We start from the raw sequence: 21,156 nt of genomic DNA, 5'->3' as shown, positions 1-21,156 counted from the left end.
CATTGTTTCTCAATGCTGACTTTGAAGTTATGTAAACAAATGGGAAAAAATTAAGTAAGGACAAACAGCAAAGACCTTGTCAAATTAAATATCCCCCCTTCACTTAAATTTGACAAAAATAAGCTTTTATAAAATCTAAGATCAATATAACAACATAGTTATTTTTGAAAGCCAATGACTATAACACTTGTCTGTAAACAAATGTTACCATACGGTGTTCAAAACTCAAACCCGGCAGTGCTAAGAGCTTAAAGTGAAATTGATAATAACACAAAGTAAAACTGGCTTAATTGTTCAAACTGAGAAATACAGTAAAGTACTCAGAGCATTGATAGTGAGAAGCAGTTTGGATTCACTCTTAATTATCAAAGCAGTGTTAGTAACATAGGAAAAGAAATATGTTTAAAACATTTAAGTTGACAGTCTATCTTAAATAGATAGCTATTGAAGTTTTTGGGGTTTCCAAAAGAAAATTCCATGTACAAGTGAAATTCAGCTATAGCTTTCTTGTTTAAGGACACATTTAAATAAATGAAAGATGAAATATCTCCTGCAAAGAAACAAACTGATAGAAGCAGCTTTTAAGAAACCACACATCCATAAAATCTTTCCAAGCACTAGTCATTTCAGCTTGTTTTTCCAGGGCACTCTACCTATGGTGCTATCAGTACTCCTAAGGGCATTCTGTGCCAAAACATTAAATTCTGTGCACAGTATTTTAAAATTCTGCAACCTTTGTCAATAAATGAATGCAGAGGCTCCAACATGGCAGTGGGGAGCACAGGCCACTGGCTGTACGAAGGTGGGAGATCACCCTGCAGTTTCCCCACCCTCCAACCCTGGGACACGGACTCAGTGGTGAGACTGCACCCGACCCTGACACAGCACAAGGCCTGGGCCTGCCCCAGAAACACCCTGGAGCCTTGCCATTCTGCACGAAGAGCACCAGGTGTGGGGCAGACAGGATCCAAGTGTGGAGGGGCTCAGTGCGGGGGGAATCCAGGTGTGGAGTGAGAGGATTCTGTGTGGGACAATCTGGGTGCAGGCAGTTCAGTGGGGGGATCTGGATGCACAGGTAGGCTCATTGGGGGGGTTCCAGGTGCAGGGGCAATAGGACACTGCAGGGGCTTCCAGGTGAAAGTGATTGGGGATCAATGGAGGGGTCTGGGTGTGGGGGTCTCAGCAGGGTGCTGGGGGTGTGGCGTTTGGGGGTCTGGGTGCAGCTAGTTGGGGGTCAGTGGCATGTGGGTCTGGATGTGGGGGCTCAGGGTGGGGCTCATTGGGGTGGGGGTTTGAGTGCAGCGAGCTCCCTGGGGGGGATCTGGGTGCAGGGGTTGGGGTCCGGAGTTAGGGGGTCTGCGTGCAGGGGGGCTCAAGATGCATGTGATTAGGTTTAGAAGAGTGCGGTTTGAGTATGGAGGACTAGAGGGGTTCTGGGTGTACAGGATGAGGCTTTGTGGGGGCGTCTGGATATGGGAGGTCCAGATGCATGCGGGTTGGGTGGATGGGGGAGCAGCTCCCTGTACAGTGACAAGGGAATCTTGAGTAGGCGTTAGGTTATTTTACCTCTGGATTTGGCACTGGTGATATTGCTGCTGGAATTCTGTGTCCAGTTCTGCTGTCCACCGTTCAAGAAGAATGTTGAAAAATTGGAGAGGGTTCAGAGGAGCCATGAGAATTATTGAAGGATTAGAAAACATGCTTTAGAGTGATAGACTCACGGGGCTCCGTCTGTTAGTTTTAACAATGGAGATTAAGGGGTGACTTGATCAGTTTCTAAGTACCTTCATGGGACAAATATTTGATATTGGGCTCTTTTATCTAGTAGACAAAGGTATAACGCAATCCAATGGCTGGAAGCTGAATCTAGACAAATTCAGACTGGAAATAGGTGTGTATTGGAATAGTTCACCAAAGGTCTTGGTGAAGTCTCCATCACTGGCAATTTTTAAATCAAAATTGGATCTGTTTTTTTAAATACATGCTTTAGTTCTAAAGGAATTGTATTGGGAAAGTTCTCTGTCCTGTGTTATGCAGGAGGTCAGACTAGAGGATCACAGGGGTCCCTTGCGGCCTTGGAATCTATGAATGTAGTAGGAGATACTCTGCCCTTTTTCCCAGAAGGGGAACATAGAGGGAAAAGGAGCCATATAACCACTCTGAAGGGGGAATACACGGAATAGAGGGGCAGGCCTGCAGTCGTCCCCTTTAGATGCCAGGAGAGAAATAGGCCTGGAGTCCTCCCCATTGAACAGTCCTGAAAAGGGGGTCTGCCTAAAGGCCATCCACAGGCCGAAACATCCTGCTGTGGAGGTGGGGGACTATGGAGTTTCCTCAGTGGCCTCCTGAAGTTTGGATAAACATCGAGACTTCATATCTTTTGAATTTTAAATTAGGGCATTCATACTAAAACTAAGCTCAGGTTCACCAGAATTCATTTCTCTCTCTGGCTTCTGGGGCTCTTCAGCCTCTGACAATATCTGTAGAATTGTTACTGACAGATCTTCTTACCAGGTTGCTAGGTAAATCAAGACATGACCACAATCAGAATCCTGATGCTAGTTTACAGATCAACCTATGGGAATGATTGTACTAGGCTTAAATACAGTCTTAAAACATCATTCAGTATAGAAAAATTGAGGAATAATAAGACAATACAGATGATAATTCATCAGTAATGAAAAGTCCTTTCTCCTCTCCACCCAACAAAATTTGATTCTTATCTTTGCGCATTGTCTCATTTTGACTAGGATGAATGAAGATGTATCTATTTTTGGTGGTATTTGCAATAAAACTTAATGCTGAGGACACCACATCATACATTTCACTATTCATATGAAATTCATTGTGATGTATTGTGCCACCGGACTCCTTGTTCTTGTTGTGATGTATTGTGTAATTTGCTGGAAAACCTTGCTTTAAATGCTGCCGTATATTAGATTTAAATTCAGATTACACTGAAATCTAATTAAAACTATCCTGCAGTATTTATTAAATGTATTCAGATGCCTAATTTGAACATCCAGCTGCATTAAATAATACTTAAGATAACAGTTTAGACAGTTATTATGGTGTATAATGTGTTTGAGTGGGTTTGTGTGGTGGGATTTTTGGAATAACAAGTTTTGGAAATCAGAGGCGCACTTCTCGAGGTCCTTTCCAGCCCTACATTTCTGAGAACTCATCATGTCCAGCCCCCTGCGCTGTGGCAGGACTTCTCACATGCACTTCACCAAGCATGAAAAGACAGTCCTACTCTCCCAGGGTTTGCATTGAGGGTTGGGATCTGTATGTCCTGGTCAAACACTTACGATTGTGGTGGGGTGTTTTTTCCCCCCTCCCTGTTTTTTAGGGAATTGGCCAAGTATTTGATTGAGTTTTTGCAGCTCTCCCTTAAGAGTGCCTCTGCATTTTGTTGCAGTGTTTATAGCCAATAGAGAGATATGCCCTTACTTCTGATGCCCTGAAAACCCCCCACCTGCATTCATTTTTGCCCTTTTGACTTCCTCACCTGCTTTCTGCCTACTAATTCATTTCCACTGGAACTAGTTTTTACAAACCTTTGAGTAGCTTTCTTATCAGTCCTGTTCCTTGGAGTTATGCAAGTGTAAGAGAGGTGAAAACATTATCTAGTATCTGTTCTGTACTCACCCACCTTCAGCTTAGAGTTGGTGGTAGTTTTCTTTTGATTTTATTTGTTTGTTTCAAAAGGCACAGAATAGCTGTTACAGGCTTTTTGCATGCTCGAAAAGTAAGATTTCCCTTTGTATCTTATTTGATTGCCGAGGCAGCTCCAAACTTGGAGTTAGGGAAAGTTGAGAAGAATGATATTCAGAGAGATCTGTTACAGTTCTGTATACCTTTTAGAAACCAATAGCCACAGGTAACTTTTTTTCTTTATTGTGCTTTTTGTCTGTGAAACACAATGCATGGATACGAACTACCAGACTCTGAACCGTTCAGCAAAATATGAGATCTTTTCCCACCTGTTACCTCTCTTTCTTGGCTTTTTTAAAATGCTCAACATTTATGTAACCTTTTGCAAACACTACTTAATCTTTCCATTATGAAGGTGTCCCTGGTTTCATAAGCGTGGAGTAACTGAAGCATAAAGGATAAAGGACACACAGCAGGACTTAAATTGGTGTGATTAGACCACCTTCTGGCCCATTCAGAGTATACTATATGTTACACTCAGACTTTTTGACATAGGCTTTTACCTACTTACCAATGTAAAATTTTCATACAGAGCTTTACACATCACCTTTGAATTCAGCCTACTGGATCTTTCCAAGTGTGAGAATAATAGGATGTAAGCTGGAGAAACACACCCCTAGGGGTAAAATGAGGAATGTAGTGGGACAAGCCACTAACTTAGAATGTGTACATTAAGAAAGACAAACCTTGTTTTAATTTATATGCTGAAAAGACTGAAAAAGCATGTTGTTGCCGGCCCAGATGGGCCCCGAGGGGGGCAACAGGGTTCGTTGCCCGGTGTGCGCCGCACCAATAGACACACCAGGGGTGGAGAAGCAAACCAAGTTTATTTGAGATCTCAAAGTGGTGCAGGGAGACAGGCACCTCTCAAATCAAGCACAGCACATACAAGCAAGTTTCCCCTTTTATATTCCAAGCTGTTTCTGTGTAAGCTTTGTTCTGTTACTCTTCCCTCTACCCCTCCCATCCCGAGCAGTTACAGCAGGTACACATTGTGCATGTTAGAAAAGTTTCCTGTTTGCCTGCTTATCTTTGGCCTTGCAAGGCCTGTGCGCACGCAGTCTTCCCCCTCCTTCTTTCTCCCCCGTCTTATCACTACGTTTGCTAGTGTGAGCGAAACTGCAGCTGTCTGCTAGAAAAGCTGACCATTACATTTTCTGCTACAGCATGTAAGCAGTTAGCATGGAAGTAGGTGAAAGTTCACAAGATGGAGTTCTGTGGTTCACTTAGACCCAGAGCAAGGGAGTTTCATCGGCACTTATGGCCTTCCATCCCCCCCGAGTTACCTGGTAGCTATGCCTAGTGACGCCAACAATGTGATACACTACGTGTTGGCCTACTTTAATTTGCACACTTTTATGTCTTCTTGTTAGTTGCTGCTGTTGCCCCTGCGTAAGTGTCTCTCTGAGGGTTGTTTGCATGTCCCAGGCTGGCAGTATCGCCTAATGGCAATACTCTGGGGGTGTAATGCCTGCTCGTGAGAGTTCAAAGGGGCCACTTCGCCTCGCGGTGCTATCAGGGTAGTGTCGCCCACTGCGAGAATGGGGAGGGGAGGGGAACCTGGGCCCACCCTACTCCACTGGCTTCCGACCCAGGGTCCTTTGAAACAGAGTACCCTGACACACCCAAGCGGGTTCCCTGGGTCACTTCCTACCCTTGTCCCAGTCACTCCAGCGGCATCTCTAGGGTTGGATGTGGGGTGTCTCTTGTGTCTTTTCTGTTTCATCTCCAGCAGCTCCTCTGCTGGCAACAGCAAGCCATCCCTCTCAGCTCTCAAAGTTGGCTGGTGTTGGGGGGTAGCAAGCAGGGCAATTGCCTGGGGCCCTCAACCTTTTTCTTTCTGAGGGCCCCCCCCCCCCAACATGCTATTAAAAACTCCACGGCCCACCTGTGCCACGATAACTGATTTTATATAGCATATGTCCTTGTTTTTGATTTGTATCTTTCATGATAGTTAATTTCCTATCATATATGTAAAACAGTTAAATACTCTTTATTGATAAATGCTTTGTTGACTTTCAAAATATAATACTCCACATGCTAATTCTGGTTGAAGCTCTTGCTCATGTAATGGATGCAATACTTCTGCTGTTAGCTTCTATTGAAATGCTTGCTCGTGTTCCCACAGCAGCTCTATCAGCTTGATTTCAGAGCAACATACCAGTTCCTAACAGCTCAACTCCGATGTCAAGCTCCCTCCAGTTTCATTGCTGTCCCACCTTGGCAGGCTTATGCATTTTAAAAGTTTACATTTTTTGTCTATAAAGTGCTTTCAGTAGTTTTTAACCATTTTTGACCAAACCCCAGTGACTGCAGATTGGTCAAATTCAATAACACTTGGCACTTTAATAAACTAAACATTATTAAATAATATTTAGTAGATTTAATCCTAAACCATTAGTTGAATTTGTTTCCAAACTAGGGCATTTCAACCTTTTATATAATTGCTTAATTTTAATACAATTATTTACAAAACACTACCGTATAGGTTTTTACTTCCTAATAGCATTCACTTTACACTACAGTTATGCAGAACTTTTGGATAAGAGTGTTAAATGGTTAAACTCAATGTCTTATATTGACTGATCTTTCTTGGTGCTGGGCTGGTTTCTGCTTCCAAAGCATACAGCCATCTGAAAAGAAAACACAACTGATTGTGGCTCCTCTTTAGATCCTCTAGGATTTTAATTCGAGCATGTCTTTACATTTGTTTTACCCCCTTGACGATACACACTACATGTTCCAAGCGACTGCAGCTTCCTTCCATAGTGCCACCCTTATTCTTTGCCATAAAATCATGTTAATTTTTACAGAAAGTGTAACTGTTTTGTGCTTAGACTTTCCATGTACCCCATCAAAGTGATTGTCAGAGCCATCTTAAGGCTTGCTGTTCCTAACATTGCTACTCTTGTGACCACCCCCTCCCCTTGCTGTTACTCCATAGGTGCACTGTCTCTTTAATTTTTCATTCTCCTCCTGCTGCATTTTCCTCTGCCGTTTCATTACTATAAAAAGATCCAGAGTCTCCTCCTCCTGTCTTGATTCTGGCTGTTCGTGCCACAGCCTCAACCATGTTCTCTAGTTCTTACTTTAAAAGATGTTGAACTTCATTAAAACATTGAGGTATCAAAGCCAGATAATACCAGCTACTTGTGTTTGGCTTGGGGAGGGGGGGAGAATTTAGAAAAGACTCCCAGGAAACATTGGCAGCTGCTCAAAAAATACCTGTCAGTTTTTGCAACTTTGAATGAAAGATTCAGATGGATTTTTAGTAGAATCTTTTAAAAGCCAATTCATTTTAGACGTGCAAAATAGGGTTTTATAAAGCAAGTGTTTGTTTAGGTACTTAAAATCTTGCATAATTACACACCAAATATACTTGCATTTCTCTGAAATATTTTGCTCAACACACCTTATTGCTCTAATTATATTTTACACCACTGTACCCAGATTACATTTCCTACTTGTACGTTCAGAGGCAGCCAAGTTCAAATGGAAACCCCTTATTTCCTTTTAGTGACTTTAACGAAACTGTCCATAGTTAAATGATTCCAATCAGATTGTCTCTGCCTATAGCAATAATTTACAATTGATTATTTACAGTCCTTTCCTTTGGGAAAAGGGCCCCTTTTCCTTCAGAATGGCTGTTTCTGGGGATACAAGCATAGTGTTGACAGTTGTTACCACCTGACCTCCCCTTACATAATTTCTTTGACTAGCAAGGTTCCACCAGATGAGACAGCACCTTTTACTGCCGTAACCAGGTTTTATCAAACCAGGCATTCCTTTCTCCCTTCGTATTTAATGTTCTTTCTCTTATCTTAACTGGAATGTAGCTGAGGCCTGTCCTGATATGAGTAATTAACACGTGGAGGGAGGCCTCACTTTTGGGAGATATAATTAGGCAGGTAAACCGATCATTAGGCTGATTTGTGCTAAATAAAATAAGTAAATAGGTCTGTGGGCTAATAGGACAGAATGTCTGAGCCAGCTAAGATGCGAGAGAGAACACCCAGGGAAGATTTACTAAGAATGGGCAAGATAATTTAGGAAAGTAGAGATGAGATAAAGGAGTATGTACAATGCAGGAACAGAGCATGCTGCTCCGGGATTGGTTCCTGCAAAGTTACCAAGGCAGTCCAAAAATGTGATGCAATGTAATGTGTAAATGTATGTAAAGGAAGAGGTTTTCTGTGTAACTTTGGACATGTGGTATGCCCTATACCTACCCCCTAGGGTTGAGTCTGATCAACGCAGCCCAGCTTTGCTGCATGCTAAATAAAGGAAGCTGAGTAACGAAATCTGGAGTCGCAATGTGTTTTGGATCCCAGAAAACTGGATGCAGTGTTCTCCGAAAACTGGACAAGATGTTCTGGATGAGCTGAATGGAAAAGGTCTCCGAGGGAATCCCAACAGGAAGTAACTAAGGGGACGCCATTTTAGTCTTGATTCTGACTCAGAGAGAGGAATTGGTTGCACATCTGAAAATTGAAGGCTGTTTTGGGTGAAAGCGATCATGAAAGGCTAGAGTTCATGATTCTAAGGAAAAGGAAGAAGTGAGAGCAGCAGAATGTCAAGGGTGATGGACTTGTAAAAAGCTTACTTTAAAAAAACTCAGATTGCTGATAGGTAAGGTCCCATATAAAGAAAATCTAAGGGGAAAGGGAGTTTAGGGGAGCTGGCAGTTTCTCAAAGAAACAATATTAAAGGCACAACAACAAACTGTCCCAATGTGAAGAAAAGATAGGAAGAGTAGTAAGAGGCCGATATGGCTGTGTAGACATATGCTATGGCTCCACCAGGAGCTCTTTAATGACCTGAAAAATCAAACAGGAGTCCTACAAAAAGAGGAAGCATGGACAGATTGCTAAAAAGGAGTACAAAAGAATAGCAGAAGCATGTAGGGACAAAATCAGAAAGGCTAAGGCACAAAATGAGTTGCACCTAGCAAGGGACATGAAAGGCAACAAGAAGAAGTTCTATAAATCCATTAGACACAAGAAAAAGATGAAGAAAAGTGTAGGTTCTCTGTTTAGTGGGGAAGGAGAGCTAATAATCAAGGCTATTATTTTGGTATGGAAATGTATCATACATTTCATAGAGGGAGGGGTGGATAAATCATGGAAAGGCCCGGGAGTGCTGTAAGATGAGATCCGGGATTGGGGGAGGTGTCGAAGGGCAAGCACATCCCGCAGCAGTGCCTTCTATCCCATTGGGCTGGGCCTTGCTTCCCATTCCGGGCATTGCTACCTGGTGCATGTGGTCACAGTGCCACTCAGGTGTGGCCTGTGTGACCCTCCATAGATGGAGATGAAAGGGTGGAAGTGCCAAACCTGAGTGGGGCTACGACCACAGACATCAGGTTCCAGTGGCACTTAGTTTCACAGGCTTTATTCAAATTCACAATTTCCATGACCACTGTGACCTCCGTGACAATATCATTTCCCTACTAATAATGGATGACATCAAGAAGGTTGAGCTGTTTAATGCATATTTTGCTTCAGGCGTCAGTAAAAAGATAAATTCTTGAAGCATATGACAAAAACATTGGACATTCCACTGGAGATGGTTCAGGAAAAAGCATATTAGCTGTCTGATATTGTACAGTCCACATCTCAAGGCAGAGTTGAATTTACCTATAAATGAGGGAATATTGGATCCAGCATAAAATCTATGGAATATTCCTGCCTTAATTTCAGCTAATTCAAAAGGTCCTGATCATAGATATCAAGCATAGACGCCGACTCCAGGGGTGCTCCCCGCCCCAGCTCGCCTCCGCTCTGCCTCCTCCCCTGGGCGCACCGCGTGCCCGCTTTTTCCCCCTGACTCCTAGCGATGCTGATTTGCGTGGCAAGCGTGGGGAGGAGGGGGAACGTGGCACGCTCGGTGAAGAGGCGGAGTTGGGGCGGGGACTTTGGGGAAGGGGTTGGAATGGGGGCAGGGCAGGGGCGGGGAAAGGGGCACCCACCGGCGCCGGGGAAAGTTGGCGCCTAGGATATCAAGTACTGCCCAGAGGCTTTGAATATTTCTGTTCTCATCCAGCTCCATCTTCACTGGTTGTTTCTGCTGCCAATGAAAAATCAAATCCACTGAAAGTCAGGATAGCTCATTATCAAGCCATGTATCCAAATATCATTATCTCCAATAGGATAGATCGATTACCTACTGAATTTAGAGTTGGGGCTTAAATCAGGTTGTGATGAAGGACTATTGACTGCAAAAACCTCACTTGAGGCTGTATTGGATGCAGTGGATTCTGGGATCCGTTCCATGACTTCATGTATTGTAATAAGACATTCATCGTGGATGTCAGCTTCAGCTTCCTGAGAGAATGGCTGCTGAACATTGAAGATTTACCATTTGATGAACAGAATCTATTTAGTGCTGAGATTAAGTCTCTCCATTCTTAGGACTTGAGATCTGATTGCTGAGTGTATATAATCCTGTGTTTAGAAACTATCAATTTCATTCTCAACCTTTCTTTAACGTCAGTAATGTGTATTATGTTCTGACTCAACAGATTTGCCCCCAGAAGACTTCTTCATTCTAGTTGACATGTAATTGTAGGTTCTGTGATGCTACTGCTGTCCAGGGTTAAATAGAATTTATCTGCCTTTTCAATCTCCTTTGAAGAAGTACCTTGTATTAATCAGAAATCTATAACTGACTTAAGAAAACAGTAGCTCACAAAACACCATTTTAATTTACTAGGTTTATAAGACTTGTGTGGGACTGAGGGTTTAAATAACCCCTCTAGTGCTCTGAAGAGTTATACAGATAATATGGAAATAGTATAAGTGCAGGAAAGTAATGGGAAAAGTTGAAGATAGAATTGACCTATAGCACATTGCAACTTGTCTTGTGCACAGGATAGAACTTAACAACTTGTTCAAAAGATGTTGTAGTTCTAAGTGCCGGTATTTAATGTTTTTAATTTGTCCCCTTTTAAAAGGAAATTAAATTGTAATATCTTGTTAGCAGCATAGGCTGCAGTGGTATTTATTTGAATGAATAATATAGTCTTGTATTTGTATTCATTGTATGTTATAGAGAATACGTCTCTCCAAGTGCGATCTGATAACTCATTATCTTCAGAAAAAAAGTAGTCGGATATTTTAAATAATTTGTTACTTATTGGTATCCAGGCAGCCACCATGTAGTTAGCAGTAAAGGTTTGCTGAGGGCCCAAGCCAATTTCCTTCCAATTCAATGCAAGTCTTTTCATTGCTGTTAATGGGAGTTACGCTGGGACTCTGGTGGAGGGGAGGAAATCTCTGAATACATTGATTTCTTTTTGGAGATACATGTCCTACTAAAATTTGAGGGGGAAGAACCCTAACAATGAAAGAGCATAGCACACTTTTCTGTCCGATTTTGTTTTGTTGAGTAGAGACAGTTCTAAACCTGAATTACTTGGTGGTAGAATCGGTCAGGTTGTTCATGTACATAGCTATCTGGCTTTTGTATGGCCTTTTCCAAACCCAATGACCTTTTTATAGGGATTTAATAGTTGAAAGGTTTAAGGAAAACAGTTTCTCTAGTGGTATTTGACTATACAAGAACTGAAAAATGCGCTCACTAGTGGTGACTGGGAACCCTTTTATTGATGAGTGAGGTCAGAATCTTCTGCATAACTTAACCTTACCCTTGAAAATTCTGCGTCTTGTTGTGAAAATAATGCTCCAAATGTGCACTGCTATCTTCCAGAGTCTGCACCAGGCAGGCAGCTCTAGCACTCCCCTTGCTGTTTTTCAGAACACTGTGGGCAGCAGTGAAACCCATAATAGAGTAGCATAGGCCTTAGTCTACCCACCCATTAGCAGCCAGGAGGTGAGGGAAGGGTTCGAGTATTTCGTTGCCACCTTCCTCAGGCAGTAGTCAGGGAGGGATAGTTTGCTGAAACCAGACGCACGCTGGTGCAGCTGCAGGCTGAGACAATGCAATGGAGACCCCTTCTGCCCTTCTAGCAGTTATTCTCTCCTCCCTCCACACACACTTGCATCAGCCTTGTTGCTGTGTGCAAGTGAGCATTCTCCCTTCTGGCAGTCAGAGGGGGGGATGGAAGATTTGGCATGTGTCAGATAACTGCAAACTAGAGGCTGATACAAACACGTAGTGTCGAAGCCAGGATCCAGGAATGGCATTCAGGATTCCTAACAGCTGGAGAAGGTGGGGAGCTAGGCTGTTCACCAGCTTGTTGCCCTTAAATCTGGCTAATTGGGGCCCTTTTCACCTTCTGTAACTGCATCTGTTGTTTGCTAGCAGCATTAGCCATGGACCAGGACCACGCTGTCCCTTGGGCTGTACAAACGGTGTATTTAAAAAAAAAAAAGGCCTGTGCTCCAAGGAGTTTAGTCTAAATATAAGATAAGAGAGAAAAGAGGGATACAGATACAGTACAAGGAAATAAAGAGACTGTATTGATCAGCGTGTTAGGCAGTAGCTTCTGCACACCAACAGCCTAACTGTTGTGTGGTTTTGTAGGGATCATGGCAAATGAGAGTTCTGAGGAGGAACTTGAAGGTGGGTAATTAAGTTAGCTTTGTAGACGTTCACAGAGAATGAATGCCTCCATAATGTGAGGGACAGCATGGGAGAAAGCACAACGATGCTTGTTTAAAACATAAGTGGGCAGTGGAGACTGGAATCAGAGGCTGAACAAGGTGTTCGGGTGTTTGACCATGAAGGGCCTTGAAAATGGGTGGGTGGTGTGGTCAAAGCAATGGGCCAGGAAAATGATCTTTGTAGCAGCATTCTGAACAGAAATGAGCAAGGCATGATTGCATTTGTCAAGGCCAGAGAGAAGGGTGCTGCAGATGATGGGCATTTTAGTTGTGGATGAGTAAAAAATGCTGGAATTTAGGGACACTGTGCAGAAAAAATTGGCAAGATTTACACAGCCTGGATAGGAGGACCTAGTGAGGGGTCCAGGTTGAAGATGATACCCAGATTATGGGCCTGAGTGACAGACAGAATTATGGTATTGCCCACAGCGATCAAGAAGAGAAGGTAGCAGCGAGGGTGTGGGTGGATGGGTTTAGGAACAGGAGGATTAGGAGCTCTGGGTTAGCCAGGCCGATCTTGAGCTGATGGGTCAACATCCATGAGAAGATGACAGACTGGGCCTGACATTTTTGTTTTGACAGGAGACAGGTCTGGAGTAGGAAGATAGATCTGTGAGCTGTCAACCTGGTAAGGGTAGTTGAATTTGCGTGTGCAGATAAGATAAGGTACCCAGGTTTACCCAGAGACAAGGTAATAGGGTTAGTTCTCTGGCAATGTCTGGTAAATTTAAGCATGGATAATAAATTCTTTATGAATTTTAGAGGCTGTGTTCTACTCATTCATTCATTTTCCCACAGTTCTATAGTTCTTGATACTGCTATGATAGATCAGTCTTTTGGCCCTCAGTTGAAGGCAAGGGAGTGTTGAAACTTTCCAGAAAAGATGATTTCACACGTGGTGCCTGAGACAAATAAATGAATGAGCAATAGGATAGCAATTATATTGGTCCCAGACACCCACATGGAAGGGGGATTATTCTTAAATCTAGTTTCCCTGAGAAAAAGAACCAGTGATAAGCATGGGGTAGTGTACCTGGGTCCCAGTCTGAGTGGAATAATCATGACATTCAACCCTGAGACAGGTAAGGCCCAGAGGCCTAACATCTTTGCTAGGTGCGCGCAGGAGAGACCAAAAGGTGGGCAGACGTGCAGCTAGTCCTGGAACTGACACACCCAGGTTTCAGTCCCTTGAGATAAGTCTTGTATCCATTAGTTCTCCAGCTCTCACAAAGTTCCTGCAACAAGTCAGAGACATCAAGACCTGATATTTCTAATGTAAAAACTTAACATTACTGTCTCATTTTGCAACAAACAAAAAAGTGCATGTTTCTTGCTTTACAGTTCTGTTGTAAATGACTGTTCATATCTAAAAATTACTTTAAAGAAATAGTGGGCGTGAGGCAGTTTTCCAAAGGGGTGTGGGTGTGTACAGGGTTTGGAATAGATACATGGAAATTATATAGAAAATTGGTGTGAGTAAAATGGCTTTAATATAGTAAAATAGATCACTATAAGGCAAATATTGGTGGTTCTCTAAATTTTGGTTGTCCCACAATTTTCATAACAAAAGTTGTGGGGCGCCACAGTAAATTACAAAACTTGGCTATCACTGTTTTATCATCTGCTTTGTCTTTCTTTCCTTCTGCAGTACGTTGACCACCTCTCTCCTGTATTTTTTTCTATCTTGCTCCTATTTTAATTTAGAGCTAGGTTGACAGCTGCAGGAAGACTTAAAGGTGACATGCGGAGGGGGAAAATGGCTTTTTGCCTCTTACTTTATTTACTTCCTTGTGTTTAAAGAAATCTTGAAATGTCCCCTCCCCCCGATAAACCCCAAACAGGCACATTTTATTTTATATCCAAAAAGGCTACAGACGCTAATGGACCTTACCAGGCAACTTAATAGTACAACTGAGCAAATTATTGATTTTTCAGTTCAATAGACACACTGAAAAAAGTGTAAAATGTAGAGAGAATACTTGCCTCCCTCCCAAGTTCAGGGTTATGAAGCCTTGCTTGATATTAAGGACTATGAAGTACACAGAATCATTAATACCAGTAAGTGGACATGCTGAGACTTAAACTTATGGTGCCCTCTTGCTCAGTACTTCTTTTCACAGACCAAAGAGAGAGCTGTGGTAGTGGCTTCTACTGCTGTATTCTGTCTGGAGCCCAAGATCTTTGAGACGTAGCTGGAAGGTCAGTGCAGATGGAATGTTCTAAAATTTTAGCAGCAAGACTGAGTTTTACTGAGAACATGCAAATGGCAATTTTCAGAGACTTGTAACTTGGCCAGATTTTGGTGGATTTTTCATGAGGATAACAGAAAGCATCTCTCTGACCCTACCACTATCTCCCCACCAACCTTCAAGTTCCTGCTCCAAACCATGGAGGCTCAAGGACTTTTCAAAGAAACATGTGGAAGATTTTTTTAACCTTAGGGGAAAATAAGTTGTTTTGCTAATTTCATTCACAGAAATGTCTTATTTTGCTGAAACTTTCAAAAAAATAAATAAAATATCAGCCTGAGGCTGAGACAATTAAAAATTTCAGACCAAATGATTAACATTTGCCAAAATTGTAAGCAACTGAAAACACAGAGTTAGAATGAACAGTGGTAGCCTACCAGTTCCACATATAAGGTAGAAAATCAGTAAAGGACAAAACTATTTCTTTTGGATTTGCAGTTCATCTCTTATTTTCCAACCAAGATGATTAGTATTCTAGTAGGTCTTGCCTTTCATATTTTTTTTCCTGACCTCATGGATAACTCAAGCACATGTCATCCTTTCTGAGCAAAACAAATTATTAGCTATTAGACAGCAAATACAAAACCAGAAATTGTAGGGTACAAGATGTATGATTTATGCTATGGACTTAACAGAGGCATACATAAGGAAAGAAGTTGATGTAGAGCAGGTGGTCTGGTCAAGAGGATGAGAAGTATGTCAGAGTTTTGGACATTAAGACACTGAGAATATTATGTTTCAAGAAAATGAACTTGAAAATTCACTTTGGTAAGCTGAGGCAGAACAGCTGGCATACTTATATCATACTCTGAAAACTTACTGTCAGTGTAGATGTGAAGACCAGATATTAAAAAGTCTTCAAACAACCCTCCTGGAGAAGACCACTTGCATAACTGAAAAATCTCGTGTCCTTGTGTAAGATGAAAAATATCACAAATATTTCTCTCTTCCTTTGTGCTTTTCTCTAAGTATATTAGTATTCCTTCGGTAAGAATTGGCACCTGCTTTCTTATGAGTCAGTGCATGAGTGTATCAAAAGCTTCTTTCCTCCAGCATCTGGATTTTGAGAGAGCTTGTCTTTAGTTCTAAAGAGACTGGGACTAGGTTGGAAAAGAAAAGAGTATGGGAGAAACAGATAAGAGATACTCTATGTAAAATAGATACTCTATGACAAGTGGGTGCTCAGACTTGCGTTGATACAAGAACAAGAATTTGTTATTGCAGCAGATTTTACATGGGTCAAAGGAAATATATATTTTACACAACATACCATGTGATAGTAAGGCAAATAGCCTAGTAAACATTAAAAATGTCTCCACAGTTGTACAAGTAAGGATAAAATACTACTGGTCACCTGTTGGTGTTAGGGAGAAATTTGCTCTCATGATGTAGCATTGCACAATTAGATTATGGTGATTATGCTTTCTTTTGAAGAATCTACCGTTCTTCATTATCAGAGACAGAGTAAACTAAATGGATCATTGTTTTGTTCCTTTATATTTTGTTTTGGTATCCCATTGCTTTCCATGAATAAACTGAGAACTTGAATTAATTATCTTTTTTTAGATTTTGGTTGTATAGTTTTTGACAAAGCTTCCATAGTAGATGAGAGGATAAAAGCATTAAGTGAAAGCGTTCAGTTCAAGGTTGGGAGTTTCCCTGTAGATTTTAGTAGTAGTTAAAGGTGCAAGAGTTCATCTTCTGGGCGAGGGGTTTAATAGTTATTAAGTTTGGGTCTCTGACCGTTTTGTCCTTTTATTTGTCAGCAAGCTGGGATTGTTGGTCTCCACTGAGTTTCTCTTGGAGCTGTTACAGGGATCTTATAAAATATGAATCTTCTAGGTACTGCTCTTTTACATCGACTCTGATTACACACATTTACATTCCTCATCCCTGCCCGCTGTCATCCTTGCATAATCTGGCTGCCTTATTTGCCGAGTTGCTTGACAGAGGAAGGAACACTTTTCTGTTTTTATTTTTAAAATAGGGAAATGTCAGATTGTTCTTTCAGCTTACTCTGGTGCTGGGTTGACTTACTGTAGAAAATTGCTTTCGTGGCAGAGCACTGTTTCCTATTAAGTAAATGATTTTCATAGGATAATGGGCTAGATTTGAGCCCCTACCAAGTTGATTTTAGGATGAAGTATGTATCTTAGTGCTGGGCAATTCACACCTTTTCTCTTGTTGTACGCAGTGTTAGTTGTAGCTGTGTGGGTCCCAAGATATTGGAGACACACTATGGGTAAGGTAATATCTTTTATTGGACCAACTTCTATTGGTGTGAGAGAGACACTTTCAAGCCACCCAGAGCTCTTATTTGGGTCTGGGAAAGGTACTCCCAGCGTTACTGCAAAATGCAAGGTGGAACAGATTGTTCAGTATAAGTAGTTAGTGCATATTGTAAGGGACTATTCAAAGTAGACACCATGTCTCCACCAACAATCATAAGAAAAAAGAATCATCTGACTGGACGCCACAGAGCTAACGAAACAACACTCTTGATCATTACGTTGATTGCTTCAGGGGAAAAAATTGATTGTGAAATCCTTAAACATCACATTCACCATAATCTCCCCACTGCTGAGAGGACAGCCATATAGTCCCTGAAATCTAACCACCAGATAGTGATCAAACCAGCAGACAAAGGGGCCCCATTGTAGTCCTCAACTCCAATGATTACGTTAACAAGGCCAACAAACAACTCTGACACCACCTACTATAAAGAACTCGAAGATCCCACACCACAATTTACCCAGGAATTTAAGGATATCAAATTCTTCCCCCAAAAAATCCAGGATGAAACTCATCCCCCACAAACTTATCCCAGGGGCATTCTGTGTGCTTCCCAAGATACACAAACAAAGGAATCCAGGCAGACCCATCGTATCTAGCCATGGCACTTTTACCGAAGGAATATTGGGATTCATAAAAACCATCCTCAAACCATTCGCCACTCAAAGGGCCAGCTTCCTCCAGGACACAACTGACTTCCTGCACAAACTCCGCAACATTAACAGCCTGCCTCAGAACACCTCACTCACACTGGTGTGTCCATCCAGGACACACCACACGATCCATTGTCTACAGCCAAGCTCTAAGATATAACCGCATTTGCTCCAATCCCTCAGATAGAGACAAGCACCTACAAGATCTCTATCAAGCATTCTTAAAACTACAATACCCACCTGCTGAAGTGAAAAAACAGATTGACAGAGCCAGACGAGTACCCAGAAGTCAGCTCCTACAAGACAGGGCCAACAAAGAAAATAACAGAACACCACTAGCTGTCACCTTCAGCCCCCAACTAAAACCTCTCCAGCGCATCATCAGAGATCTACAACCTATCCTGAAAGATGATCCTTTACTCTCACAGATCTTGGGAGACAGACCTGTCCTCGCTTACAGACAACCCCCCAACCTAAAGCAAATACTCACCAGCAACCACACATCACTGAACAAAAACACTGACCCAGGAACCTATCCTTGTAACAAAGCCCGATGCCAACTCTGTCCACATATCTATTCAAGTGACACCATCATAGGGCCTAATCACATCAGCTATACCATCAGTGGCTCGTTCACCTGCACATCTACCAATGTGATATATGCCATCATGTGCCAGCAATGCCCCTCTGCCATGTACATTGGCCAAACCGGACAGTCTCTACGCAAAAGAATTAATGGACACAAATCTGACATCAGGAATCATAATACTCAAAAACCAGTGGGAGAACACTTTAACCTGTCTGGCCATTCTTTGACAGACCTGCGGGTGGCTATCTTAAAACAGAAAAACTTCAAAAACAGACTCCAACGAGAGACTGCTGAGCTGGAATTGATATGCAAACTAGACACAATCAACTCAGGGCTAAATAGGGATTGGGAATGGCTGAGCCATTACAAACATTGAATCTATCTCCCCTTGTAAGTATTTTCACACTTGCTTCTTATCAAACTGTCTGTACTGAACCATCTTGATTATCACTTCAAAAGTTTTTTTTCTCTTACTTAATTGGCCTCTCAGAGTTGGTAAGACAACTCCCACCTGTTCATGCTCTCTGTATGTGTGTGTATATATATCTCCTCAATATATGGTTCACTCTATATGCATCCGAAGAAGTGGGTTGTAGCCCACGAAAGCTTATGCTCTAATAAATTTGTTAGTCTCTAAGGTGCCACAAGTACTCCTGTTATTTTTGCGGACCACTGTGGATGTCTCTTCCCTATACACCAACATCCCTCACGATGACGGCGTAGCTGTCTGCCACAACTGTGATTTCCACCACAACTTCAACAACCACCACCCATCTATCAAACTCTCTCTGGAACACTCCCACACTAGCATCAACTTCCTGGACACCACAATGGGCTTCAGCAGTGGAACCCTACAGACCACCATATACAAGAAACTCATGGATCCCCACACCTACCTACCTTAGATCCAGTAACCAGTCCAAACACACCAAGAAATCTGTTTATCTACAGCCAGGCACTCAAATACCACAGATTATGCTCCGAGGAGAAAGTCCAGGTTCATCTTAACACACTTAAAACCGCTTTCACCAAACAAGGACACCACACCAGAGAAGTAGATCGCATCATGGAATGTGCCATCCAAATACCCTAAGAGAACCTGCTTCAATACAGAAATAACCCCTCTGGCCACGCACCCCTGCTTGTCACCTGTCACCCCACACTGGAACCCATATGGGGTATCATCAAACAAATACAACCCATACTCAATGGGGACCCCATCCTGAAAGCAATCTTTCCTGAACCCCCTCCTCTGGCCTTCAAACAATCCCCCAGCCTCTACAAGCTCATCATCAGAAGCAGGATCCTTACAGACCAGGAGACACCAACTCAAAGTGGCACCAGATCCTACCAGAACAACAGATGCAAAACCTGCAGACATATCTTCACTGCTACAATAATCAACCCCCCCCACCACCACCACAACTCACCTTTCAAGATCCGTGGATCCTACAGGTGCCTATCACAACATGTGGTGTACCTCATCCAGTGCACTAAATGCTCTAATAACAGCTTTGTGGGTGAAACCAAACAATCACTACACACTCAAATGAATTCACACAGGAAAATAAAAGACAAAAACATCCTGTCACTTGTGGCTGAATGCTTCTCAGAAAGCGATCACTCTATATCTGATCTCTCAGTCCTCGTCCTCAAAGGAAACCTGCACAGCACTTTTTCATAAGATGACCCTGGGAGCTTAAATTAATTACTCTGCTAGACACTGAAAATCATAGACTGAACTGGACTTATGGCTTATTACAACAATCTGTAACCCATTAACCCTCCTTTTTGTCCTATGACTGCAAAGATGTTAATGGGCCACGCTACCTTGAACGGTCCCTTACATTATGTACTAAGTACTTATGCTAACAATCTGTTCCCCCTTGCATTTTGCTGTGATGCTGGAAGTACCTTTCCCAGACCTGAAGAAGAGCTCTGTGTAACTCAAAAGCTTGTCTTCCTCACCAGCAAAAGTTGGTCCAATAAAAGGTATTCCTTCACCCCTGCCCCATTGTCTCAGCTTTTTCTCTTGACATTTTACAGTAAGTTCTTTCAGTCCATTTGGATGATCTGTGATGCAGAATAATTTATGTGAAATAGTTTCTGGGATTTAGATCTGCCCGTCAGATCTTTCCATTAACTTGTCTCTGGACTAGGATGAAGGCACTGCTTTTGATAAGCACTCTTTGCAGTGTGGTGTTGATAGAAGTAGTCGTATTTTCAATTGTTCAGAAATGTTGGCTAGGACTGGGTAAAATAATAATCAGTTCAGATTGATGGATTTGAGTCATAGAAACTGAAGCTGCAGGTAAGAAAATTAGATTTTTTTTAATATTGACTGAGCTATGTTCTAGTTCTGCTTTACAGATAGGTGGCATGAATTAACATTTGTGAGTCAGCATCAGATTTTGTAAAAATAAAATATCCTTTTTCATTGTAACCTGTGGAAATAGTTTTTAAACCTGGCTCTTGGATGGTATATTTTACTTTTTCTAAAAAAGTAGTTCTCTTTGTACTGGGAGATACAAGCATTCATACATCACTGACCAGATATTGTCTGTGAATTGTTTACATGAGGTGGAATTGTATTTCAGGTGTAGATCCATCCCTGCAAGCAGAGAACAGAATCCCAGGCTCTTCACAGGCTACAGCTGCTGTATCTAAACAGCAAAAATCACGTTCTACCAACTCCAGAGATGAGCGCTTCCGATCTGGTAAGGAAAATCTGTGCAGCTAAAACAAAATGGGTGCCCCAACAGTATCATTACACCCATAAAGAGGTGCATACATTATGCTTAAGGAGCCAAGTGAAGTGCTTTCCATATTGGAAGAAGGCGAGGTATGAGGAAATGTGTCCAACCAGCTGTGCTGTATATACACATAGGCAATGCTTGGCCAACTCCAAAGTGGAGAAAATGATTGGGGAAGAAAGAAAATCATAAACACATTCTGATGTTTTCCTTGTTATGGACTTAAACCATGCTTAACAATTTCCTCTCATCTGCCGGTCTTGCTTCCTATCATTGGAGCACCCTGTGCTAATTTTTATAAGGCTATGATTTTTTTTTTCACATAAGGGTTATAGAATT

General features: G+C 42.1%; 1 protein-coding gene across 1 annotated transcript in view; it reads left to right on the top strand.

Annotated features, from left to right (window-relative positions):
• The window catches only part of DIP2A (disco interacting protein 2 homolog A), a 215,801-nt gene that overhangs the window by 82,438 nt on the left and 112,207 nt on the right, over nucleotides 1-21,156 (top strand). The window contains exon 3 of the mRNA XM_065412925.1: nucleotides 20,662-20,781. Within this exon, the coding sequence (XP_065268997.1) occupies nucleotides 20,662-20,781 (120 nt within the window). The remainder of the gene's footprint in view (nucleotides 1-20,661; nucleotides 20,782-21,156) is intronic.

The sequence above is a fragment of the Emys orbicularis genome, chromosome 11, assembly GCF_028017835.1.
Source record: "Emys orbicularis isolate rEmyOrb1 chromosome 11, rEmyOrb1.hap1, whole genome shotgun sequence".
NCBI lineage: Eukaryota > Metazoa > Chordata > Testudines > Emydidae > Emys > Emys orbicularis.
Note: the sequence above shows the minus strand (reverse complement) of the source record. Positions and strands in the feature narration are given on the sequence as shown.